Source organism: Calidris pugnax, unplaced genomic scaffold (assembly GCF_001431845.1).
Source record: "Calidris pugnax isolate Ruff unplaced genomic scaffold, ASM143184v1 scaffold360, whole genome shotgun sequence".
Taxonomy (NCBI): Eukaryota; Metazoa; Chordata; class Aves; order Charadriiformes; family Scolopacidae; genus Calidris; species Calidris pugnax.
The window spans coordinates 175,984-200,279 of NW_015091129.1; the positions used below are offsets into that span (position 1 = coordinate 175,984).

Below are 24,296 nucleotides of genomic sequence, written 5' to 3' on the forward strand. Positions count from 1 at the left end.
CCTGAGGTTGGGCTGCTCTGTACGCACCTGCTAACATGCTACATTGCATTCCTGAGTTAAATCATCTGCACATTAAATCGGTGCAGAATACTAAAGAATAATATGTAGATGTGTAGGTTAGCTTGAAAAACTCATCTTTGCTTAGCTTAAACCTTGTTTTAATTAAGGTAGTTAATTGCAGTTTAGGTTTATATCACATATACGGAAAGAGTGTATCTGCAGGTTTTTTTTTTAGCTGTGGTTTAGTCAATATTGCCTTATCCTCTGGGGTTTTTTTGATTGTCGCGGGGAGGGAGTGGTATTGAAAATTCAGTATCTAACAAGAATAGATCAGAGTTAAATACATGAAATAGATTTAAAATATTGATAGTGAGTTAAACCTGAGTAGTTTGTAGTTTGTAGACCCCTGTAGAACATTTGCCTTAAATTTGCTTTAATTTGCATGCCATTATCAAATAAGCTGTAGTACAGATAAACTGAGTTTAACAGGTACTGGCTTTTATAGGAGGAATACGACAAGTATGGGATTCGCATCAGAGTCAAATTCCACAGTAGCACTGAACTTCATGAATTGACTCCTTATCATCAGAGTGGAGGTGAGAGAAGTGTTTCCACTATGTTGTACCTGATGGCTCTACAGAAACTCAACAGATGTCCTTTCAGGGTTGTAGATGAAATAAATCAGGTGAGGATCAATAGTGCAGCATATAACCTTTTACTATAAAGATGCTTATGACACAGCAGAGGTAACAGAATTTTTCTTCTTTTTTTTTTTCCTGTAGGGAATGGATCCAATGAATGAGAGAAGAGTTTTTGAAATGGTTGTGAATACTGCTTGTAAAGAAAGCACATCTCAGTACTTCTTTATTACACCAAAGGTGTGTGGCAGAAAAGGAAATTGAAAATTTAATATGTAGCAAAGTTTTGTGTGATAATATCCCTATAAACACTGTAAAACTTAGCTTTGGTTTACCTAAGAATATTAAAGGGTAACTGTGAGAGAATTTGTCCATTTTAGGGCCAGTTCTGGCAGGAATTCAGACAACTTTTACCAAGGCTCATCTCATCATAAATACGTTCTGCAGTTGTAGCCTGTGTGGAAGTATCAGAAATTAACCACCAGTGGAGAGGGGTACAGGGCTGTCAAATGTAATGCCTCTGACTCACACAGAATTGGGTTTGTAGCAGAGACCAACTTCTAAAAGTGTCAGAGAATTATATTGGAACAGGCTAGCAGTGCTGACATCGGAACTAGAGGAGTCCCGTATTCATGGAGGAAAACTATTCAAGTAATAATTTCAGCCTTGCATGCTTAGAAAAGGTTAGTGCTGTGATCCAATGGCTTGAAGAGGAGTTTTCAGTCAAGAGTGACGAGTGCTTGATTATGCTTTTCTATTAAAATAGTAAAAAAAAAAATTAAAAATATAATAGAATTACTATGTGATGTGATGATGTGACTCTGTGGCTTGAAAGGACTTAAGTAGGTGGCTGGTCACCTGCACCTTTAACAGAGGCTAATGCTACGTTCAACTTGACCCAAGACAGGTTGAACCAGTAAAGGTTGCTTGTACTTCGAGGAGGCAAGCATTCAATTATGGGCTGTATGTTTTTTATTAAGGTATCAGTTCTCCCACGTCCTGTACTTCACTGTATTTCAGAAAATCTGGCTAGTATGTGCTGTTCTTTTCTGTAAATAGCAGTTGAAGGACCGGCAGCATTTACCTGACTGAAAGTAGGAGGAAGGTCATGCTTGTTGTTTCTTCTGATCTTGCAGTGTACTTACCTCCATGCAGTTTGGTTGTTTCCTGTCCGTGTTACTTCTTTCTTGTTCTGTTATCTATCTGCTTTTGTCTTCTTGCAGTTTCTCTCCTTACTGGATCTGCTTTTCTGGGCTTTCTTCTACTTTGAGAAATAAGAGAGTGGTCTGGATGTTGAAAGGATAGAAAAAGCTCCTCTAACTATAATGCTTCCCACGTATAAAGGACTGTAGCGAATTACTGTCTAGAGTTCAGAGTCTGTTGTAAAAGTTGTTCTTACTCTCAAATTACTAAGAATAGAGAAGGGGGAACATTGAGTGTGTGGACCTAATCAGAAAGATCAGAGTTAAATGAGAAGGCAGACGTAAGAAATTTCTGAGGCTTAAAAGTCCATTTAACATTAGAGTAAAAGGAAGATCAACAAATGTCTTGCACTGCTATTCAGCAGCAAGAGATAGCATTATGAAAAGGTGGCTAAAGGTTTTTCTTTTTTTTTTTCTCTCCTGATCAACTGCAAGCAGGTGATAACCACAGTTAACATAGGGAAGTTTTAATGGCCTACCACAAAGAACATTATTGAGGTAGCAGTTTACGTAAAGGTTTTGTCCAATAAGATAGTTTTAATGTGCAGCATCAGAGGATAATTAAAAGGTTGTACAGGACAGACTGAGGAGAAAGCCAGGCTCTGCTGTTCCAGTGGCTTACCTGCAGTTCCTGAGCCTATGCATCACTTTCTAGGACATGTTTACATACTTGCTTTCTAGTAAGTATGAGAAATTGTCATACTAAGTTAAGTTCCATATATGTATCCAGTAGGTACAGGAAAAACTCTTACGTGTTTTTTTTTAAAGGGTGTTGACACTTTACCCAGCTATAGCTTTAAGCAAGCTACAGAGGGGAAGGAGTATAGATTAATATGCAGTAGAGTTGATGAGGAAAATTGTATTGTGAATAGTTGTGGTTCACTGTCAGAATGAGTAGATGAACTGAATGTGTTCTTTAGGACACATTCTTGGGTTTGGACAAACTTTCTTGGGTTTGAAAATCAGTATTTTTAATATAAATCTATCCTGAAACAGATTACATTTATTAAACATGCAAATAACCACCATGTTGGGAGTGGATGCTTCTTTGCTGTAGAGCAAGATTAGAGTTCAAAATAATCTTGGACTGGGTAACTTCATGTGAAAACAGGATGCATTTCAGTACAGACAAGCACAGGACTTGGTATTTAAGTGGGAAAAATCAACAACAGCATCTGGTCTAAGGCACAAATGCCTAAATGAATGAGGAGAGAGAAGTTCACTCCAGAAAAGCAGGACAGTGGCTGGAGTTATTCCAGAAGACAGCAGTGCAACTTTTAAGACGTTTTGAGTTTCCACTGTTTAAAATTGCTTAACTCGGAGTACAAGGCTGAAAAGAGACATAATAATTGTGCCCAAGGAACTACCTCATGCCCTGCCCTAGCAAAAAAGGAAAATCAGCCAATATTCTCTGCCTATTGTGGACAAGGCAAAAAAGTAGCATTTGCAGCAAGAAGGTACGTATCAAAAGGAAGGTTTTGTTGTAGTGAGAATAGTGAAGCATGGAAATTGCCAGGAGAATGAGTGGAGACTCTTTGGGGGGTTTCTAGGAACAAATATACATTGTCTGTCAGAAAGGCTATAATCATGCCTTGACTTGTTGAGATCTAAGGCTTTATGTAGACCTCCTTTACTTGTTTTAGATAATGGAGAACACCTCTTCCAGCTGTTTTTACCTTTTGTGTTTTTTCACCAGCTCCTGCAGAATCTCACTTACAATGACAGAATGACAGTGTTGTTTGTCTACAATGGACCTTTTATGTTGGAAGGAAACAAATGGAACTTAAAGTCTTTCTGTAGACGGCGGCGGCGACTTGGAAGGATGGATGAACAGTAATAGAACTTCTTGGAACACCTGGCTTCCAAGACTTCAGAAAATTGTGAAAGATGAGACCTGCAAAGAATTGGTGATCAAGAACTTTGATTCTTAAAACTTGTGTAAAATTTTAACAGATTTTAAGTGCATGATTTTTTTCAGATCTTTCATAGTGGCTTCTTTCTCCAAAGAAACTACTTTTTATGAATAGTAGTTTTAAATAAAAAGGAAAGTTTCTTGTATTTTGCTATTTTATCAGTAATGTAGCATCTGAGTACAGTTATTTTTTCTAGGTTATATTGGACTTGTTTTATGTCTGGGTGCCTGTTTTTTTGTTTGGTTTGTTTTTGGTTTTTTTAAATTAGAATCTACTTTTGGTAAATAGTGTTCCCCCTAACACAGTTAAGGATGTTCTCCAAACTTTTCCTATTGAAATGGAAATTTTTTGGATGAATGAAGATAATGCTGTATAGGAAGAGAATGGCTTGTAAGTAGCTGTGGATTGGGTTTTGTTTTGTGAAAATATATCTGAAGTTAATATAAAGAATGTACTATTTTTAAAGTAATATACTTCATTATTATTATTTATTATTTTTGAGATAATGATCCATTTTGTATTCCTGGAAGGATAAGGTCTTTATTTTTCTAGCAAGAGTCTCTCAGCAAGGAGACTTACAGAGCCAGGTGGATTTGAAACACTAAGCTAGTTAGCTTGCAGAAGTAAAACTCAGCAATATGTAACTCTTTGTTGGTTGGTTTGTTTGTTTATTTGTTTGTTTTTTTAAGTCAAACTTGGTGTGTTTTGGGTCATGGAGAAAATAGTCCTGCTGATTTTACATGTAAGTTAAAACCAGGAGGCTTTTTACAAGGCTTCAGCTCCACTGGAGTGACTGCATATACAATGGCTTTTCAACAGATAGCCATAGAATTAATTAGTGGGGTTTTGGCCATAGCTGTTAAGCATCTGAAAGCAGATGTTATCAACAGAATGCTGAACACCTAAAATAAGGTCCCAGTTATTTAGTTAACTATAAAAAAATTAAACTGAATTGTGAAGAGATGATTTGTAAAGAAATGGAAACTACGATTAGTATGTTAAATGTGCTTAAAAATTATTGAGCCCCAGGACACCATCTGAAAATATGTAGTATCTGTCTTTTCCTGGGGGTAGTGGCCTTCAGTAGCATTTTATACAAAATCTGGTGTCCACTTGATTTTGAGTGGGAGTTTTTCTTAACAGCATCCTGTCAATGAACTTTGCTAATGGAATTGATACGTCAGGCTTTTTACATTAGAATTTTAGAAATAAAGTAACCCACTGCACAAGTAAGTTAGGATCTGAAAGGTTTCAGGTACTAAAAGTTAAGTACTGTAGTTCTTGTTTTGAATAGAGGAGCCTTTAAAGGAACAGAGGTCTACATATTCTTACATCGTAGGCTGCAGTTGATCAATGGAGCTCTGTTTGACTGTGAAAGGAGTTCCTGGAATAAGTTCCATGAGGATTAGTGTCCATACACAAATATTTGACAGAAGAACTAGAAGAGTGTGGAAACTGTGGCTGTAATCCAGGGATTGAGTGGGCCAGCAGGGTATCCGTGGCTTAATTGAGGGTAGAGCCCTATCTGTCCACTGTATTGCAAGGTCTGGGTTTTAAATATGTTCTTTGATCTTCAGAATACTTGGCTTCTCATAACTGCGAACTTTTAAGGTTGGTGGTGGGTTGCTTTTTTTTTTAATTGAATGGAAAAACACATTCTGTTTAGTCTCTGAGGATCACTGTGTGAAAAGAGCAATTTGTTTTCAGTGTCCAAATAAGTGAAACTACTTACAGGAACAAGTGTGAGGACTCAATTCTGTGGCTAGACAGCACTGACTATCTATTCTTAATGCTGTCATCTTAGAACTTCTTGGGATTTCTTCCTAGAGTTCAGTTCCTTTCTCATGTTTCAGGCTGAGGTAGGAAATGTAAGTCTGACTTACTTCAAGAGGACGGCACTTCAGATCCTGTCTCAAAAATTACGTCTTCTGGATGCATGCCTGCAACACTGCAAAAGTGAAGGGGATGACAGGCTTGTGGGTGTTTGCTTTTTCCTTGGAGGTCTGTCAACTGGTGACCAGAGGTCCTGATTTCAATGTATCTCCCTACAGTCTTAATATGACATTGTCATTCATATTAACTTACCCCAGATAGCGTAACAAGCTGCAAAACCAAACCACTGTCATTTTACTGACCGATACAGCTCCACTATCCGGCAGGTCTTCTAGATAAGGCCTTTGAAAAAGAACTATAAAACCAAATTTCTGCATGAAAGCAGCCATTGCTGTTTGCAAATGGGTTCTACAACATGACTGTGTGTCTCCTGTGCATGTGTTGGTGACCTGCTAATTCGTGTGCTCAGTGCATGGCGTCCTCACGCAGAGACCTTCTGGCTTAAAAGGAAGGCTTTTGAGCTGATTAGGGTATTCAGCCATGAAAATCCACACTGGGTCACTCAGTGTAGCTACAGCGTGATTTAGAATTCCTTACCTGCCTATAGGGTCCTTTAACACTGCCAGCTCTCTTGCTCTTCCTTATGATCTGCTGCTGCTGCTCAGCTCCTCTGGGACCCTTGTTATAAAAACCCATGGAATTAATTCCAGTATGACTTTGAGGAGGAGAGGATGAGTGGGAGTTTGGGTTAAATATACATGTAGTATCCAACTTTTCCTGCTGACTGGGCGGGACCTCTCAAAAATGTACAAGTGGAAAGACCCCAAATAGTCCTGACAGCTGAAGTGTAAATTGAGCTTTCTCCGAAAATAGGTACTTTTCCCCATTGTTTAGACCAGCTGAAGACTGTGCCAAAGTTCCTCTTCCACCACCATCTGCAGTTCTGACAAACATCTGTGTCTGCTCATTTATTGAGACAGAGAAAAGCAGCATGGAAATTGTGACTTACTGTGAGAAATAAAAAGATCTCGAGGAATCAAACACTGAAAAGCACTTATAAATCACACTTTACTGTATTTTATGTCTGAAAATGGCACTCGAGTGTGTACATTATTGTTAACTGGGAGAGATTGCTTAGCGGGATGAAGCAGCAAACTAGAATGAGGAAGGACCCTTGCATAACTGCAATACTTTTAGCATGCTTACATGAAACTTGGGCTTTTTTGGGAGAAAAATAAATTAGGCCTGTTAGGGCTGTTGCTGACTGCGAACATCTGGAACATTGTTGAGACACTGGAACAGGTTGCCCAGAGAAGCTGTGGATGCCCCATCGCTGGAGGTGTTCAAGCTCAGGCTGGATGGGGTTTAAACAACCTGGTCTAGTGGGAGGTGTCCCCTGCCCGTGGCAGGGGCATTTGAACAAGATGATCTTTAAGGTCCCTTCCAACCCAAACCATTCTGTGATTCTGTGGTCTATTCTTCAGGCTTTGGAGTTAGTGAGAGATTATGAGACTCACAGAGCTGGGCTGGGCTGCAGGATCCTTGCTGAAAAGTGTTGGGTGTGCTCCCTAGAGGCTTGGGCAGGCACCTGCTCCAGGCCTGATAGCGAATTTTACTTAGAGTTAACACTGCTGGAGGGTTTTGTCTATGGTTCATGCCAAGATGCCCCCTCTTTTGTTAGAAGGTTTCTAGAAGCTTCTGGACCATCTTCAGACAATGCTCCCTATGGATTGTGGAAACTGACTTGGGTTTCTTCCATGAGTATGCAGTTACCTCCTTGTTCCCTTAGCAAGGCTTCTTAGTTTTCTGAACGTCTCTTACTAGCAGGCCTTAGTTTTCACCTTGCTCACTCACTTCCTATGCCATTCCACGGTGTCTTCTGGAAAGCAAAATGTTAGAGCAAACAGATGCCAAAGATGTGAAATTTGTCATTCTATTCTACGAATGCTTGCATAATGTTAACGTATTGTCTGATACCCTCTGTGTTGTCCATGGTTAGGGTTTGGAGAGCAGGGTTTACCTGGGGGAGGGAAGCGTGAGAAGGGAGGTAATTAAGGTAATTAAGGATGCTCACTGTCTGCTAAGCTGAGCAGGGGTGCTGTGGCTGACCCCAGGGAGCAGCTAAGGGGTGGTCCCAGCAGCATGCAGTCCTTTCTCTTGTCCCTGCACCTTCACCACCACCTGAGCTGGGAAGGGAGCACCACACAGCGGTGTAGGGCTGTACTGGCTCTGCAATATCCCAGTAACTCCACATCAAAACGTATTGTGATTTTTATGGAAGTTGTTTTGACGTTGCATGCATCGTTGCCCTGTCCTCTCCCCTGTCTTTAGTTGGCCCGCTTCTTGAAAGACAAACTGTAGTTCCTTATGATTTGATAAGCACAACGTCTGATGGGAGGTGTCTGGCAGGAGAGCTACATCACGGGAAGGGGGAGGGCAGGGGGGAACCTTGGCACTGTAGCTTCACTGTAAATAACTTGGAGCCAAAATTACTCGCTTCAGTTCTGACTCACTGAAACACAATGTCCAAAATAAATTTTCCTAGAACTTTTTGTTACAGAAGCATTTTTTTCCCAGTGCCTTCCTAATTCAGAATAAAACCAGGATTCGGTACATCATAATTTGGAGAGGAAGGAGATGGGAAAGGGAATTAAATCCACCTCTGCTCCAAGAAAAACCCTCCCCTGTCCCAGCCTGAACATGAGAAAATGTCAAGAATGTTTCTCTGCTGCTGCACTCACGGGCTGGATTTGCCAAGAGCCACACTTCTCCTGTAAGGCTTGTTGATCCGTCTGGCCTTTGCCTGTGAGGAGGAAGCCTGGGTGAAGTGTGGTGTTTTGTATGCAGGGGGTGATTTGGTGGTGACTGTACATACGGGGGGGCGTGTGCGGCTGCGGTATTTTTTTGTTTGGTTTTGTTGTTGGTTTTCCTGAGTAATTACAAATCCAAAGCAGATGATGAGCACAGGGAGCACAAAGGGACCTGCTCTCAGACACCACCGGCTCTGTGCTGCTGCAGCCGTGCCTGAGAGGTCTGCTCAGGTGAAAAGCCTCCGGTGTTACACTTCTCTGTGGGCCCCCGTGGCTGAGGAATCTGGATGCCCCTTTGCGTCTGCTTCTGAGCCCGGTTGTGCCGTTCATGAAGGATGAGGGATTTTTGTGGTCAGAACATTTGTACTGTTTAAAATACACTTTGCTGTATAAAATGTACTGGTTTGATGCCAGTACAATTAAAGTGGTACAGCCCACAGAGTGTATGCAGTTTCTCGAGCATCACTGTGTCAGAAATCAGTACGCTCGTGAAAAATTGTTGGAGTAGGTTATATCGGGAGAATCTCCTTTATTTCAATTTGAAGGAGTTTACAGTAAGGCTGTCCTGCTTGAAATGTTTCAGTAGAAAAATTACACCCCTGGGGAAAATGGTTCATTGGACATGAGAGCTGAATGCAGCTCAGCTTCTAGGTAGGGCTTGGATTGTCTTTCTGTAATCCAGTAAAACAGAGGCAGTGATTTGCCACCAGCATTGCGTAGACTAATTACACAATTGTGGTTTTCCTTGGCCGCCTGGTGTTGACAGAGCAGTTGTGCGTGGCTTTTCATAGGCTCCCCAAAGTGTTTTCTGCTCGGAAACACTATTCAAGGCCCCTGAAGCAGTGGTCAGCAGCCGAACAGCCCAAACCATTACATGTGGTCTCTCCAGGGAGATCTGATGTAACTTAAATCTGGGTCTCCTGAAACTTCTGCTGCTGCCTTCCTGGCCTCTGACCACTAGCCAGAAGAGGAAGAAAAGGCCATTGGGAAAGCCCAAGACCTTTCTGTGGACATTTTCAGCATGATGACAGGAGGGCTCTAATACCATCTCTGCTCTTTGGTTTCCTTCTCTGTGCCTTCTGAGTTCCCACAGGGCTTTTTCACATCTTGGGATGGTAACTGTCCCATCTTAAGCGTTTCTCCTCGTGCCGCTGCGTACATGCTCCACTCCCTTTGCACCTTGTGTTCAGCTATGCCAACATCCCGGTGTTGCTTTGGTGGCCATTCCGTGGCCCCAGAGGCAACAGTCAGTACCAAAAGAAACTGATGGCTTTAGATATGAAAAGCAATAGGATGTTTATGGGTTGTCAACTGGGGGCCCAACGGTAACTGTTGTAACAACGTCAAAAATGCAAGTTAAAAGCAGCACAGACTCTGCTTTCTCTCACCCCAAAAGGCATACGTGAACTCCATATAGAGATACACGCACTGGAAAAATACAGTGTGTAATAATACAGAAGCAGGTGTTTATTAAGGATGAGAATTGCTGCCAGTCAAGACCTTGCCTTTTTGAAATGGGAAGACCTGTGGTAGTACCTGTGGAGGTGTTTGAGGAGGGTATTTTAGGGGACAGGGAGTTCCTGCCACTGAAAGCACAGTAGTGGCAAAATTCTTGCTGTTGGGAAAGCTTCCCCTGCTCCAAGGAGGTCCCTTTAAGAGCAGTTGGGTAAGGACCTTGTTCTGACCCTTGTGAGTTTGCCTTAGGTTATTGATTGTTGAGGTGATTTGTCAGGTGTGGCTCCGTGTTGGGGAGCTCTGGTGCAGAAAGGAAACCTCCCTGACCCCCTGGCCCTGAACCAGTGAGCCCTGAACAGCAGGTGGGTTCCCAGAGGCACCCCAACCGCTCTGCCAGCGTGTGGCTGCACCAACCCTGCCTGCCCTGAGCTGCTTGGGTCTCTCCTTTGGCCGCCCAGCCTGGGGACAGAAAATCCCAACTCGGCATCAAGTCAAACCCTGGAGGCCACTTGCAAGTTCTGTTCCAGCACCATGGAAGTCTCAGGGTGCGGCTGCAGAGGCTGAGGCACCATCAGCTGTTGGAGCGGGTGCATCATGGGGCGAGGAGGACCACCCCTCTCAGCTCAAAAGCCACTGAACACTGGGAGAGAGACTTCCCAAGAGCTGGCGCGCTGGGGTGAGGGGATGCTTCTCCCCCCTCCCCCAAGTTGTGTGGCTGTGCTCCTGCAGCAGCAGCTGAAGGAATAGCTGTGAAAAGTAGAGAAACAAGACCCAAGCGAAATCACGATGAGCAACACCAGGATCTTTGAAGCTGGTTCGTACACCACACGACTCATGGATTATTTCTTTTTTTTTTTTTTTTTTATAATCATCCAGACTGGTTTACGTGACCACTCGTCAACTCCAATCATTCAAAACAACGTTTGGGGTTTTAATTCCTTTTCTCTTTATTTGGACAATATATATATACATATGTACAAAACCATCTATGCCTACTTTTTTTTTTTTTTCCTTTTCTTTTTTTTACAATTTCATGTGATTTACAAAAACAGGACAGCAAAATAACTTATAAAGGATACGAATACTGTACAAAAATAAAACTGATTAAACTGTTGGAAGTTGGTATTTTTACAGTGTTACAGATCGGTAGTCTGTAAAACAGCATTTTGAAGTATGTGTGCAGTCTGGTGTACGCTGGGATAAGTCCATCTGCAAACTGAAAAGAGATCTGTAATACAGGTCATGGAAAACGGTTCGAAAAAGAAGTATGTTGTACAGCTATACCTTTAAAGCCATGATTTCTGTATAGTAATGGGCTTTCTTAACCAAGGAGAAGAGCTGTCCTAACTTCAGCACTATTAACTATTTCCAAAATAGTACGACAAGTACATATGGTATTAGAGAACCTGATTTTCTTTCCCAACATATGCAACACTCTTCAAAACTTCAAGATGCAAAGAACTAACCTGCAGTTTTATGTGTTAGAGCCATTGTTTGCTTTTACTTAGAAGTATATCCCCAAAACCCACACATGAACAAAACGGTTAACATGAAATCTGCAAACCTGATCATCCCCAAAGTATTCCGTTAGTGGTTAATGAATCGCATTAATCCCGTCTGTCCAATGCTGAGATACAGCACGCGTTAGAGCAAATGGGTTACCATTTAGGAAGGTTTTTTTCAGACACAGGATCTCGCCACGCGCGATGACGACACGCGCCCCTAGGTCCCACTGTCCCACGGACCGAAGCGCTTCCCTGCCTGTTGACTCTCACAAGACTTGGCAGGAGCGGCGACGATTCTCCAGCTGTGCACTCTACCCCAAAACACACGAGGTGGAAACCGTGCATCTGGCCATCTCTACTTCCATGTGTCCGTTAAGCCTGGTAGCTAGGTGACCAAAAAAAAAAACATCTGCGTACTGATTTAGGAGCTGCTTATCCGCTGCGGCTTCCCACTGCGGCTGATAGGAGGTGGAGGGTGTCTCGGTGTTTTCACAGGATCAGGCCTGAATTTTCCAAGTGCTGCGTTTGTTGTTGCCTACAAAACGGCAACGCTCCACACTGCAGGACGGAGACCTGGAAGTTTGCATTGATCTTCAGGAGGAATGAAGACGAACGTGCATGCACCTTTGAGTTTCACCGGGCTGCACCTGGCCCTGACCCCGCTGAACAAGGCAGCATTAACAGTACTGGTAAGCAGAACGCTTTTTTTTTTCATTTTATTTTCGTATTTCTAGATCAATAGAAATACTGAGGCTACCTATTTTTATTAGGAAGAACATACGTCCCTATGACTCAATTTGGACACCAGAAATTAAAGTTTGGTTTCTAAAATAAATGTTTCAAAAAGCTGAAACGGAGGTAGAAAGTGTGCTTGGTTTCCTGATGTCTTCACTGAAGAAAACACATCCCTTTTTTATTCCATAGACTGCTCAATATCCCTAATGCCTTAAAAGCAGTTCTCTTCACATAGACGGAATTTATCATGAACTACACAGGTAAAAACACTATATGCAAACTGATTTCTAATGCTGAAAGCCTTATACAACTGTAGAAGAAAACACTCTACTCTCTGAGTTCATTTTCCTTATGTTTGTTTCTAGGAAGCAAGCTTTTTATCAGGTAAACAATAAGATACAGTAATTGCAGGTGTACTAACAAGTTTTTTTTATGTACAGAATTTTACAAGATGACCTAAATTCATCTGCAGTGGAAACACTTTGGGTTTCAGCGTGGTTACTGACGAGATGAATTTGGCCCTAAGTCTCTATAGTAGGGCTGCACCTCCCCTTCCTTTTCTGGAGGAAGGGGTAAAATCCAAACAGGAGAAGAATGTTTCTGGAAAAAAGAATGTGTAAACAGAATTACCTCCCCCCACACATATGCAGTTGGGGAGAGGAAAAAAAAAATAAAAATTCACCAGTAACTTCTTACAGTTCACGCTTTTAACATAAAAAAAGATGAAATACTCAGCTAATGACCACTGTTTTTTTCTTCAGTGATCTTTTTGCTCCTCTCAAAGAGCAAAGTGTAGCTTTAAAATAAAAATAATATTGCCTTTATCACTATTTGTTGTGCCACGCGTGACACTGGTACAACGCAAGGTACCAAGGGAGGCTTATGTCGTAAGAAGTATCATCACGACACACCTTTCGTGCTGAATTTCCAATTACCTCACGGTTTCCCCTTATAGTCTAGCCAGAAACAGCCATCAGGAGATACAGGAGCCCTTCCGAAGGGCTCCTTACAATAACTTCAGCTGTTTCCATTAGCAGAGTGCTCTTAAGGAAAGGTCTACTCTCTCCATAAGCACACACAACTCCCAGAGGACTCGGCAGGAGTTAGGCAAGGGTATGAAGAGAATAAATCTTTAAGGCAAGTGTAGGAAGAGAAAAAACCTTTAAAAAAGCAGCAGTTTATAAAGATGGTAGCTGCTGTTATGCATCCATTCGAACAAAACACAGCAGAATAAAGCACTGTTAGTGGCATTTCTATAGTACAGTACTGTATTTATTGACAAATGAAAAGTATAGGATCAGTTGAGAGATGTATGCTTCTGCTCCCACATCCCCACCACATTATCTAGGCTGACTTGTGTTTTTCCAGGTAAGTGAATAACCGAGCTAAATACACATATGGTCAGAAAAATGACTGAGCTGCTGTAGGGTTTTGTTGGGGTTTTTTTGCTTTAAGTATCTGTTTGAATTATACATGTTTTTACTGGAAAAGTGCAGCTTATATTCAAAAGTATAGTTAATACAAAGAAAAATTAAAAAGTCCCCTTTATGTGAATGGGTCTTCTTGAGTATAAATTCACCTTATCTCAGTATATCAATCAGATGCTATTAGTAACATATGTAATGTTTCTCTTAACAGTCTCTTTAAATGCAGGATCGTTCTGAGACAGAAGTAAACCCACTTCTACAATGTGCTATGGAGTTTTTATCTGAGAGTTATTTATGTGACTCGGAAAGTGGTTTTACTCGACAAAACTCTAAATACAAGCAGCATTACACTGTTCAACAAAACATGTTCATGACACAGCAATCACAAAGACCTCGGAGTCACACTACTGTGGTGGCACAGGCCAGACCATTCAGTCAGACGTATGTACACCAGCATCAATGCTTTGCATTAGAGGAGGTGGTCACCTCCTCTGCTGGACATCCCCTCTCTCCTCTCACCCCACAATCTGCTTCCTCCAATTCCCCTGTTCCCAGCGAAGGGTAGGGAGGTGGAGGACAGCGAGTGGGGTACAGAGTACCTTTTTTTTTTTTTTTTTAAATTTTTTTTTTTTTTTTTAAATTTTTTTTTTTTTTTTTAAATTTTTTTTTTTTTTTTTAAATTTTTTTTTTTTTTTTTAAATTTTTTTTTTTTTTTTTAAATTTTTTTTTTTTTTTTTAAATTTTTTTTTTTTTTTTTAAATTTTTTTTTTTTTTTTTAAATTTTTTTTTTTTTTTTTAAATTTTTTTTTTTTTTTTTAAATTTTTTTTTTTTTTTTTAAATTTTTTTTTTTTTTTTTAAATTTTTTTTTTTTTTTTTAAATTTTTTTTTTTTTTTTTAAATTTTTTTTTTTTTTTTTAAAATTTTTTTTTTTTTCTTTTTTTGAACGTTGGCTACATGTGCTTTCGGATGGCGAGGGCAACCGGCAGCACGAGGGATGCTCGTGCTCCAGCACCGCAGCCCGCACCTCGCCTGCGTCCCCCCGGCTCCCCTCCCCGGGCCAGCCCCGCGCTCACAAGGAGCTGCTGCTGCTGGAGCTGGACTTTTTGGATCGCTTGATCATGCTGGGGTGGAACTCGGTGTGGCGGCGGGCGTGCTTTGTCAGGTGGTCGCTCCGCATGAAGCGCTTCTCGCAGAGGGGGCACCGAAACTGCTTCTCACCGGTGTGGGTCCGGTAGTGCCGAGTCAGCTCGTCGGAGCGGGAGAACTTTTTAAGGCAGTCGGGCCATGTGCAGGGGAACGGTCGCTCGCCTGCAGGGAGGAGAGGATGACAAAAGATTTAGGGGGGACGGGGACGGACGGGGGCAAGGCAGGCCAGCACATACCAGCTTTGCCGAGGAGCCGGGGAACACGCTGCTGAGGGGAAAAAGCTGCTTTTGTTTCCTGCCGCGGTGCCAGCGTCTGCGGAGTTGTTGATGACTCGCTTCATCAGGTTTCAGTCTCACCTCCAGCAGAAGCCAAAAAACCCTCCAACCGCATGAAACTCGCACTCCGATGCAGAACCTTACATGACCCCGAAGACTGTCAAAACAACAGATGAGCTCTGCCTGTGCCTGTACGTTTTTCATGTCAGGCTCACTACGGCGGCTTGGGAAAGGAGCCGCCAGTATTATTCCTCTGACACTTCCATTCCGCTGAATAAAATCATTTGTCACCGTTAGAAAAGAAGCCAAAAAAAAAAAAATCTTTCACCTAGGACAAGTCATTCAACCTGGGGAGAACTGAGCGGGGAGGGACTGGGGAGAGCGCTGCAGCCTCAGGGCTGCAAACACGTACAGCAAAACCACTGCAGCAGCACAGACAAGCGTCACGTCCCCCCCTCTCCTCCCTTCTCCTAGAAATCCAAGCTGTTCCAGAGCGCAAAGGTCTCCTCTCAGTCCCTTAGCTGACTTGAGGATGGGATTCACTTCATTATTCGCAGCTCTATCAGTGCCTATGTTTGCTACGATGGTGGAGAACCAAACCAAACACCTTAACCTAAGCCACACTGCACCTTTGGTTTTAAAAAATAAGGGTGCAAGGATTGAACAGTGCTCACTGTCATCCTCCTGGCACTTCCACATCCCTGCAGGTCACCTCTGCGGGTCGCAGTCTCTTTGCCTACAGGCACAGACCCGATGCTTCCTGACCGGCAAGGCTGACTCCAGTCCATGGCACAGATGGGAAGCGAAGGTGTTTAAGTTCACACGAAAGCTTTCAGTCACAGACATCATGCACTGCTCCAGTTTGATGCCTTAATTCCCTGTCTTAAGTCTCCTGAAGAGAATATAAATGACAGCTATTGTGACAGCTATTTATAGGTAACCATGAAATATAAGAACTATCCCAGGAGTTTTCCAACTTGGAAGAGCTGGAAAGAAACTCAAGAACTCCAGTATTTCTTGGTACTGCAAAGTTTGGCACGCTCGCTCTACATTTACAGATCACAAAAAAAGAAGTCATTCACAAGAAAGTGTGCCTTGGAGTCCTCCCCAGACACAATAGCAGCGATAAAAGGCTAAAGACTCAAGTGAACAGTCCAGATTCCAGGAGGACATGCAGCAGTGGAAAGTATGGCGGAGCTGTAGGGAGGAGAAAGGCGGCTGGGGGGGAACTGAACGATGGCATCCAAAAGGCTAGGGAGGATGGGGACAGACCAGCTGTGCTGAGATGTAGCTACACCACAGGCCCTGAAAGCCCTAGGCACCCTCTCTTAAATAACACAGCCACCTTCACGGTGTAGGCTCTGAATGATATGGTGCTCCCTGAGGGGCAGCTGCTCCGTCTCAGATGGGCTAGTGCAGCCGGAGGAGAAGGACTGTGAGGGCCACTGCAGCCCCTCGGGCACGGCTGCCTGACCCAGCGATGCCTTCCCCCATCTCACGATGATGCTGGTCCTCGGTGAGAGCAGGAGGATGCAGAGGGAGCCAAGCCAGCCCGGTGCCCGAGCCTGGCGCGAGCAGAGCTGCCAGCCATCCTGACCCTTTTTCGTCGGCAGGTTTCTTGGCTCCCCGCTGCACGCTTCTAGACATGGTTGGAAGCCCTTCTGAACAGCTACCGCCCGTATAAAAGAAATTAATTAAAACAGTCCGTAGGCTCACGCGTGCAGGAAGGCCACCATGGCTGCTGCCCGGCCGAGCAGCACCCGGCAGCAGCGGTGCCCACCATCCTGCCCAGCGCCCGCCCCCAGCATCCCAGGCGGGCGGGTGTCTCACTCGCACTGCTCTTTTGCTATCCATCTCGCGGTTTCTGTCACAGCTACTGGAAGCAGGCAGCAGTGGGAGGTGCAGAGCAGCTTTCCAGCTCCCCCCGGGAACGTGGGAGAAGCGCTATACATCTTGCATGCGCGGAGGCACCTCGTACGTGGCTCTGTGTCAGGCACTAAACGCCCCAGCATGGTGGGAGCTGCTCCCCGGGCACCCCACCCCACCCCCAGACACCACATTTCCATCCATCCACCCCAGGGCAGCTCCTCAGCCTGCAGAAGTGCCTCAATGGACTACAGGGAGACCAGATTCCTAGGCTGGAGAGCAAGAACCACAGTCGCTGGGGGTGCAGCATCTACCTTTTAGGCATGGCATTATCCAACCCAGGTGTCTAAAAGCAGTGTTTTGGATCTGGGCCCCTGTAGCGCTTGAGAAACTGGGCTCCTCAGAATCACAGACTCACAGAATATTCATGGTTGGAAGGGACCTTTGAGATCATTGAGTCCACACACAAAAAAAAAAAGAACCAAAAAAACCCAACCAAACAAACACAAAACAAAAACCAAACAAACAAAAAAACCCCTACCACACACCCACACCCCACACCACAGATAGACACAAACCAACAATCCTGGGCACTAGAGCGTGCCCTGATGTGCCATGTCTACGTGTTTCTTAAATACCTCCAGGGATGGTGACTCCACCACCTCCCTGGGCAGGCTGTTCCAGTGCCTGACCACCCTCTCAGTAAAGTAATTCTTCCTAATATCTAATCTAAACCTCCCCTGCCGCAACTTCAGACCATTTCCTCTGGTGCTGTTATAATTCCCTTGGGATAAGAGGCCAACACCCACCTCTCTACACCCTCCTTTCAGGTAGCTGTAAAGAGCAGTGAGGTCTCCCCTCAGCCTCCTCTTCTCCAAACTAAACATGCCCAGTTCCCTCAGCCTCTCCTCACAGGACTTCTTCTCTAGACCCCTCACCAGCTTGGTGGCTCTCCTCCCACCCCTTCCCAGCATTGCAGAGGGGAAGACGAAATGGAGCCTGGTGACTGGAATTCCCTCTGCGACACGGTGGGAGCAGCGTGGCTTCCACCATGGCAACTCCATTTCCCGTGCCGGGGTGGGAGGGGGAGTGGGGAAGGCACTTTTTAGGTCCCTGAGCCTAATGGTGGGGCGCTGGGGGAACGGCAGGGCTGGCTTGGCATCCCTTACACCCCTTTGGCACCGCGGTCCCTGGGGAGCCAGCCCTTCACTCAGCCCGGGGGGGACACAGAAGGCCCGGGGGGGACACAGAAGGCCCGGGGAGCCTGCTGTGGCAGAGGCATGCCCTGGTCCTGAGGGGAGGGCTGCCTCAGACGCACCACCGCCGAACTGAGCCCAGGCAGAGCAGTGAAGAATAGCCCCACCACCTCAGCCACAGGAGCCTGCGAAGGCTGTCACGGCCACTTTGGAAGCGCCTAGATGAAAGTAGGCCAGGCATAATCCCTGGCACCAGGACGCATTAAACTCCAGGCTTCCCAGCGCTGAGAGAGAGATGAGGGGGAGGGAGGCTTCTCCAGGCCCTCAGCCTGAAGATCTGCTGCTCCCCCTGGGCCACAAGGCCGTGGACCGGTGACACCAGCCCAGGGGGAACGTGCTTCAGTGACTGGACTCAACAGGCGCGGAGTGGGGACGGGGTGTGTGTCCAGGAGGCTGCTCAGGAGAGGCAGAGGTGCCTGATGGCATCTCCTTGGTGGTGGTCCCGCCAGCAGAGCCGGTTGCTGGACTCACTGCCTGCGTCTGACACCCTGTGTTGCTTTTTTTTAAAGCATCAGAGGCGTTTTGGGAAGAGCCTTCAGGAGCAAAGAGGTCCTGTGGCTCCCATGCAGCTGCATCGCAAGCTGGTGCTGCCTCCAGCTGGAGACACCAACCCTGGGCCACATCTCCGTCTCTTTCCCACACAATTTCTCCCCTTCAGTTTTGGTAGCAGCGATGCTAAAGCCTGAAACAAGCAGAACGAACCATGAAAACGGGGCGCTCCTATATGCTATTTAGTTTAGTAGCAGTGTGCTACTCCCACTTTAAAATATGCCTTCCATGGGATCTCCATCAAAAGAGGAAGGAACAGCCGATGGTGTATCACAGTTCCTTAAAACTACACACGATAGGATCTGAACACAGGAGAAACAAGATGTAAATAATTTTCTTTAAAAAAAAATTATATATATATATATATCTATATATCTCCAGGGCAGCTTACAGAAGTAAAAAGTGAAACAGAAGCTGATTTACAGGTTTTAGGAACAGGTGTGTCTGCAGAACCCCCATTCACTGTCCTGTGTGCCAACAGGAATGTAGTGGGAGACATAGTTCATGCTGGGCACAAGCTAATGGTGACTGTCCACTGGTCTTCCTCTGGAGTCTAAAGAACTCCTGCAGCCCTGGCTTGCTTTAAATATGGATATAAAGGCCGCTGCAGATTCTTTTGATCTTTGCTCTCCTGCTTCACCTGACCTTTTCTTCCCCATTCCCTCTCCCACCCGCTACCACAAATGGTGAAGTTTCTTCTTTCTCTGCCAGTTTAAACTCTGTGTCCAAGCTGCTTTGTGTGACCTTAGGCAGATCCACTTTATTTCATTCCATTTCCATTTTATTCTGAATAGACAGTAAATTATTTAGCTTTTTTGCCCTACCCTAAGATATTGCAGATTTTCCTACTTTATAGTCTTGAGTGGAAAGGATTTCTGAAAAAAAAAAAAAAAAAAAGTGGACATTAGCAGACTTGTTAATAGTACAGGTAGTACAGGTATCCTGATCTGCCTCCCCACTACAAAATGCTGCTTCAGATGTGGATGACTGCAGTCCATGGTGCCTTTAACAAAGATGAATTCGTTCGGACAACCAAGGGATACAGAAGTTCTGAGAAGCTTCTTTTTCTGGGAGGGGAGGGGCTGTGTTTGAAAAAGCTGAAGACACAGTTGATGACCATACACCTGGGCAATTGCCTTGGCACATAACAGGACATGTGCTAGGACTGGAGCACTCTGGGCTTCCGTGGTGGAATAAAATACCGATTTTACATGAATTACTAAAATTGTCAGAGCACCAGCTTTACAGAAGACGTTCAGAGGCTGCTGTTGGCGTAGGGGGGAGTTTGGCCAAGGCGAACAGTTTGCTGGGCTCCCACCGCCCTCGGTGGGACAAGAGGCTGGACACAGCACCAGCCAACGCAGAACAGTCTGCTGTCAAATCATGCTAACGACGCACAGTAACTAGAAAGCCAAGCGGACTGTAGCTACAGCTGCATGAACGGACACCTATTCTGACACCCTTGACTGACACGTGTCATTAAAGACAAGACCACCGAGCACATGGTACGACTGTGCTGCCTTGGCAGTCACAGCAGCAACTGTTTCACGTACCAAAACTGAAGGAGGGTTCAGAGTGTGACTTCTGGGAGATGGCATTTGTGTGCGACTCCCACCCTCTGCCTGTCACAGCACAGGCTGCCAGCACCTCCTGCTGCAGGGACATCCACCCCACCTGTGGCACCTCCCTTGAAGCCCAGGCCCAAATGAACTCCATCAAGGCTGATTCCTCCTGCCAGAAATCTGAAGCAGCTGATGGGAAACAGGGAGAAGGGAAAGACCCCAGATACAAAGAGCCCAAATCTTTTGCCATCAGATGAGAGCAGAACTACTTGGCAAAACAGGACCAGCATAATAAGGTCTGCATGGCTTAAATGAGAGAATCTAATCCCCACCTTCATCTTCAGAGATCTTCCTGTACCTCCATGCCTGCTGGAGCTTGAAATTTCCAAAGAGATCTTGGCACCCTGGGAATAAGTGGCCCTGAATCACAATCCTTGACTTAGATGACAATGATAAGCATTTCTACTTTTTTTTTTTTTCCTCCTTCCCTGTGATCCTACTCAGCCACCACTCTTGCATGTTTCAGTGTCTTCCTGAAGTATGACAGATTCTGTAGGTGGATGTCAAGAACATGGTCCAGCTTATCAAGAGGTGGAGAAAAAAACCCAACCAAAACAACACCAAAAAACCAGGCTATCTTCCTTGCCTGCTATCCCAGGTTTCCCTCACTTTCTCCCCCCCCTCAATGTGTTGCTTTCCCCCTCACACCCTGAATGAGCAATTTCCTGTGGGACACAGGCTTTTGACTGAGCCTCCACACGCAAGATATTCTGGTGAAGATGGATCTTACTGACATCTGTGCCTCCACTTCTGGGCAGAGAGACTGGAAGCCTTTCAAACAGACCTTTTCCTCTTCTGAAATGTTCCAAAATGGAATCATTAGAACACGCGGCCACCACCAGGTACAGATGCTGATGTGAAACAGCAGAAGAACAACATCAGCAGTGAGGATGCGAGGTAGCACATGCCTTCAACAAAGGTTTCTGCAACACTTAAACTGCGGCCACCCAGTCTGGCCACAGATCGGACACTGCCTCAGCACAGGCAGCCGGACGGACAGGTTGCAGCAAGGGGTTTATTCCACCAGCACTCGGGACTAACCACCACAGGATGTTTTGGGTGTTAAAATGACACCTTCAGCAAGTATTTAGACTGCTTGGACATCCTCAGAACCACCACTGAACAGGTGCTTGCACACGCAGGTGTTTTGAGTCTCTTTCAGAAGACCACAGGCAAAACCACCTGCGAAAAACCACTGCTGCTGGGAGCCTAAACCCCAGAGAGACTCAGACTTGCTGTTACCCCCTGGTGACACAGCATCAGATGCAAGGGACTTCCTTACAGCTTCTCTGCCAGAGCACAACCCTCGCTGCCTGCCTCTGGGGCTTTCTTTGGAGGGGGACTGTGCCTCCTTATATATCTGTGTCAGTTGGGGAAGCCACCTGGGAGAGGTGACACCTCCCCAAAGCTCATCAGTTAAGGCCAAGCTTTCATAGCTGAGAGGACTGCCCTCAGCAGTACACTCTTGGGTAGGTGTGACAAGTTCCTACCTCTTCTCCTTTCCTACCTTATCTCCATTTGAACCTTCTCTGTTTTGCAGTAATACTTAAAAATAAATGAGAGAGCAACTCTTAACCTGTGCGGGGCACTTACCTGGGATGGAAGCGCACGGGGTTTAGGCTCCTGTCCTGTCCGAGTGATTAAATGCTCACTAAGGGTAAACAGCTTTGACAGGGGAAGGAGGAATGCCATTTTATGTGCATTCAGAAAAGATAATGTAATTTTTTGTTTTATTTCAACGGAGTCTTCCCTCAAGTTCAAGGTCTTCATAGAGTGCCCTCAAGCTATTCACAGTCATCGTTACTTGAATATAGCTGGTGAGCCACGCTACCACAAGTAAACGCTATCTGAAGTGTGCTTTGCTGTCACTACCCATGACTTGGGCTGTTTCATCTTCGCTTGGCCCCTCCCTGCTCTTCCAGCTGCAGGTTTGGGAGCTGTGTGAGGCCACAAACAGCACAGCAGTGATGGAGGGGCACCATCGTTCCCACAGGGATCCCAACCGCTGGGGCTGCAAGACACTCAAGCCAGCAGGAGCAGGGGACACCCCCAAGGCGGTCTGCAATGCCACAGGATGCCACAAAGGCAGGCAGGAACTTGGCAGAGATGGGTTTGCAATACGTCCAGCCTGAAACAGGAGTCGCACTCTTCTGGGTGGCACTGGCCCACTGCTTCTGTCCCACACACGCGCTTCTTAACATTGACTCAATGCACAAACCTTTCCGGGGTGCCTTCCTGCTGTGACACATACACCTGCTCAATGCTTTTATTTCTTAACAGAAAAAAAATAAACCTAAAAAAACCTGGGAGTCAGGCAACACTGAACTTAATCTTGAGGATTCTTCCTTACCTTACGCAGCTGGCAAGGCTTCTGGTCAGTATGATCGTGTTTCTTCGAGACCTGGAAACATGCTCCAGCAATTTGCACATCTGCGTTAACACTTGAGAACTGGGGTTTCAGATGGAGGACTGAAATTAGCAGAAAATGTCCTGCTGGCTTCACTTTCTGCTTTTTGGTCTGATTCTAAAGGATCTGGCAAAGTGACATCGCATGAGCTGGATAAGAGGGCTTAAAATGCTAAATTTCAGATTATGCTCCCACAAAATACCCAAAAAAGCTCCCAGCGAGGAGAAGATTGTCAACATACCAACATCTGTACAGTCTGTTGAGCTAATGATAATCTAGAACACAAAAACCACAGCAGCACAGTCAAAACAAAACTGATGCGGGGGCTGGACTGATGCCATGATACCTATAGACTGCAACACTTGGCATCTGCAGCACTTATCTTTCCTTTCTACCAGAAATGCTCTTCAGCTTCACCGTGCAGACCTCCAGCCTACAGGTCCACGCCTCTGCCCACAGTCCAGCCACCAAACATCAGTGAGAGCCAAATGCCAGGAGAGCTCAAGGGTGCATCAGCTACCCAATGCAACAAAACTCTTGGTATAGTTTGAACCCAGTCTACACAATGGCACAGTTGGGCTGAAAAGCCTCGCTGAAACGGGAGAACATTATACACATCTGGGTTTTGTGTGTCTAACCCCTAAATTAAGGGTACCTGATGCAGACCTGAGCTTCCCATTGATCCACAGCATCACGTATTGAGAAGTATCTGGGATTCGCTTCCTCAGGCGAGTAAACTCCAACAGGTTCTGTATGAGAAGGCATCTCACAAACTACATTTATGGTGTCTTCTCCATCCCTCTTTCCTGACCAGGAGGCTCTGCTCTCAGCAGCCACGTACCCTTTAGCTGGCTTGCATTCACACCACCATAGCAAACATGCACTCCTTAAAGCTTGTTTCCCCTGCCAGTTTCTCTCCCTGCTGGTATATTGCCCTTTGCTCCCTGCCTTGGCCTCCTGACCGAGACTGCTTGTTTGCTCTCCTAAGCCTTCATCTCCCCTGGGAGCCCTCTGGACCACGCATCCCTCCAACCCCAGCCCATTTGACGGTAACAGCCCCTCTACATGTTACTGGTCAGAATCAAGCCTCTGAAGCTACCTATTTAGAGATGTCTGTGCATTTGCAAGGTAATGCTCTGCGTATCTGCCATTCCTTGTCATTTTCTTGGTCAGCAGAGTCCCCTGCTTTCTCCTGGCCTCCGCACTGCTTCCAGGGCTCGTGTCTCCTGCACGTCTTGCTGATGCATCTTGCCAGGCCTTTTTCTATGCTCTGAAAGGGAAGTCTGCAAGACTTGGTCACGCCATCTCAGTGCTCAAGACTCCCAAGCGGACACACCACTCGCAATCCCTCCTGCCACCACCAACCTTCAGCAGAGCTGATGTGACCTACACTCCCATAACACCATCCTTAAGAGACGGGGAAACCTAAGGTGGGGTCAACGTCGTAGGGCTATCCTTCCACCTGCCCTCCTGAGAAACGGGTTTTGGTTTGTGAGCCATCAGGGATAATGCCATCTTCTCTCTCCTACACCGAGCACCATGTACCTCAGATGCTACTGGAAGCAGCTCATGCAGAACAACCTTACCTGTCATGCTCTTCCGGCTCGAGACACCAGAACTTAAATAATAAACTCCAGGTTACTTTTGGATGGTAAG

The 24,296-nt window shown here is 45.2% G+C and overlaps 1 protein-coding gene and 1 long non-coding RNA gene across 2 annotated transcripts in view; one reads left to right on the plus strand and one right to left on the minus strand.

Moving 5' to 3' along the window:
* SMC5 (structural maintenance of chromosomes 5) overlaps window positions 1-4,397 on the plus strand; it is a 50,942-nt gene extending 46,545 nt beyond the window's left edge. Inside the window, exons 22-24 of the mRNA XM_014958492.1 lie at window positions 506-685; window positions 783-878; window positions 3,537-4,397. Of these exons, the coding sequence (XP_014813978.1) occupies window positions 506-685; window positions 783-878; window positions 3,537-3,677 (417 nt within the window). The 3' untranslated portion in view covers window positions 3,678-4,397. The remainder of the gene's footprint in view (window positions 1-505; window positions 686-782; window positions 879-3,536) is intronic.
* A 10,039-nt stretch (window positions 4,398-14,436) lies between these two features.
* On the minus strand, window positions 14,437-16,940 carry LOC106897689. Its single transcript, XR_001413817.1, has 2 exons — window positions 14,902-16,940; window positions 14,437-14,827 (listed from the first exon to the last, which is right to left on the minus strand). It is a non-coding gene; the product is annotated as an uncharacterized LOC106897689 (long non-coding RNA).
* Window positions 16,941-24,296: the final 7,356 nt, after the last annotated feature.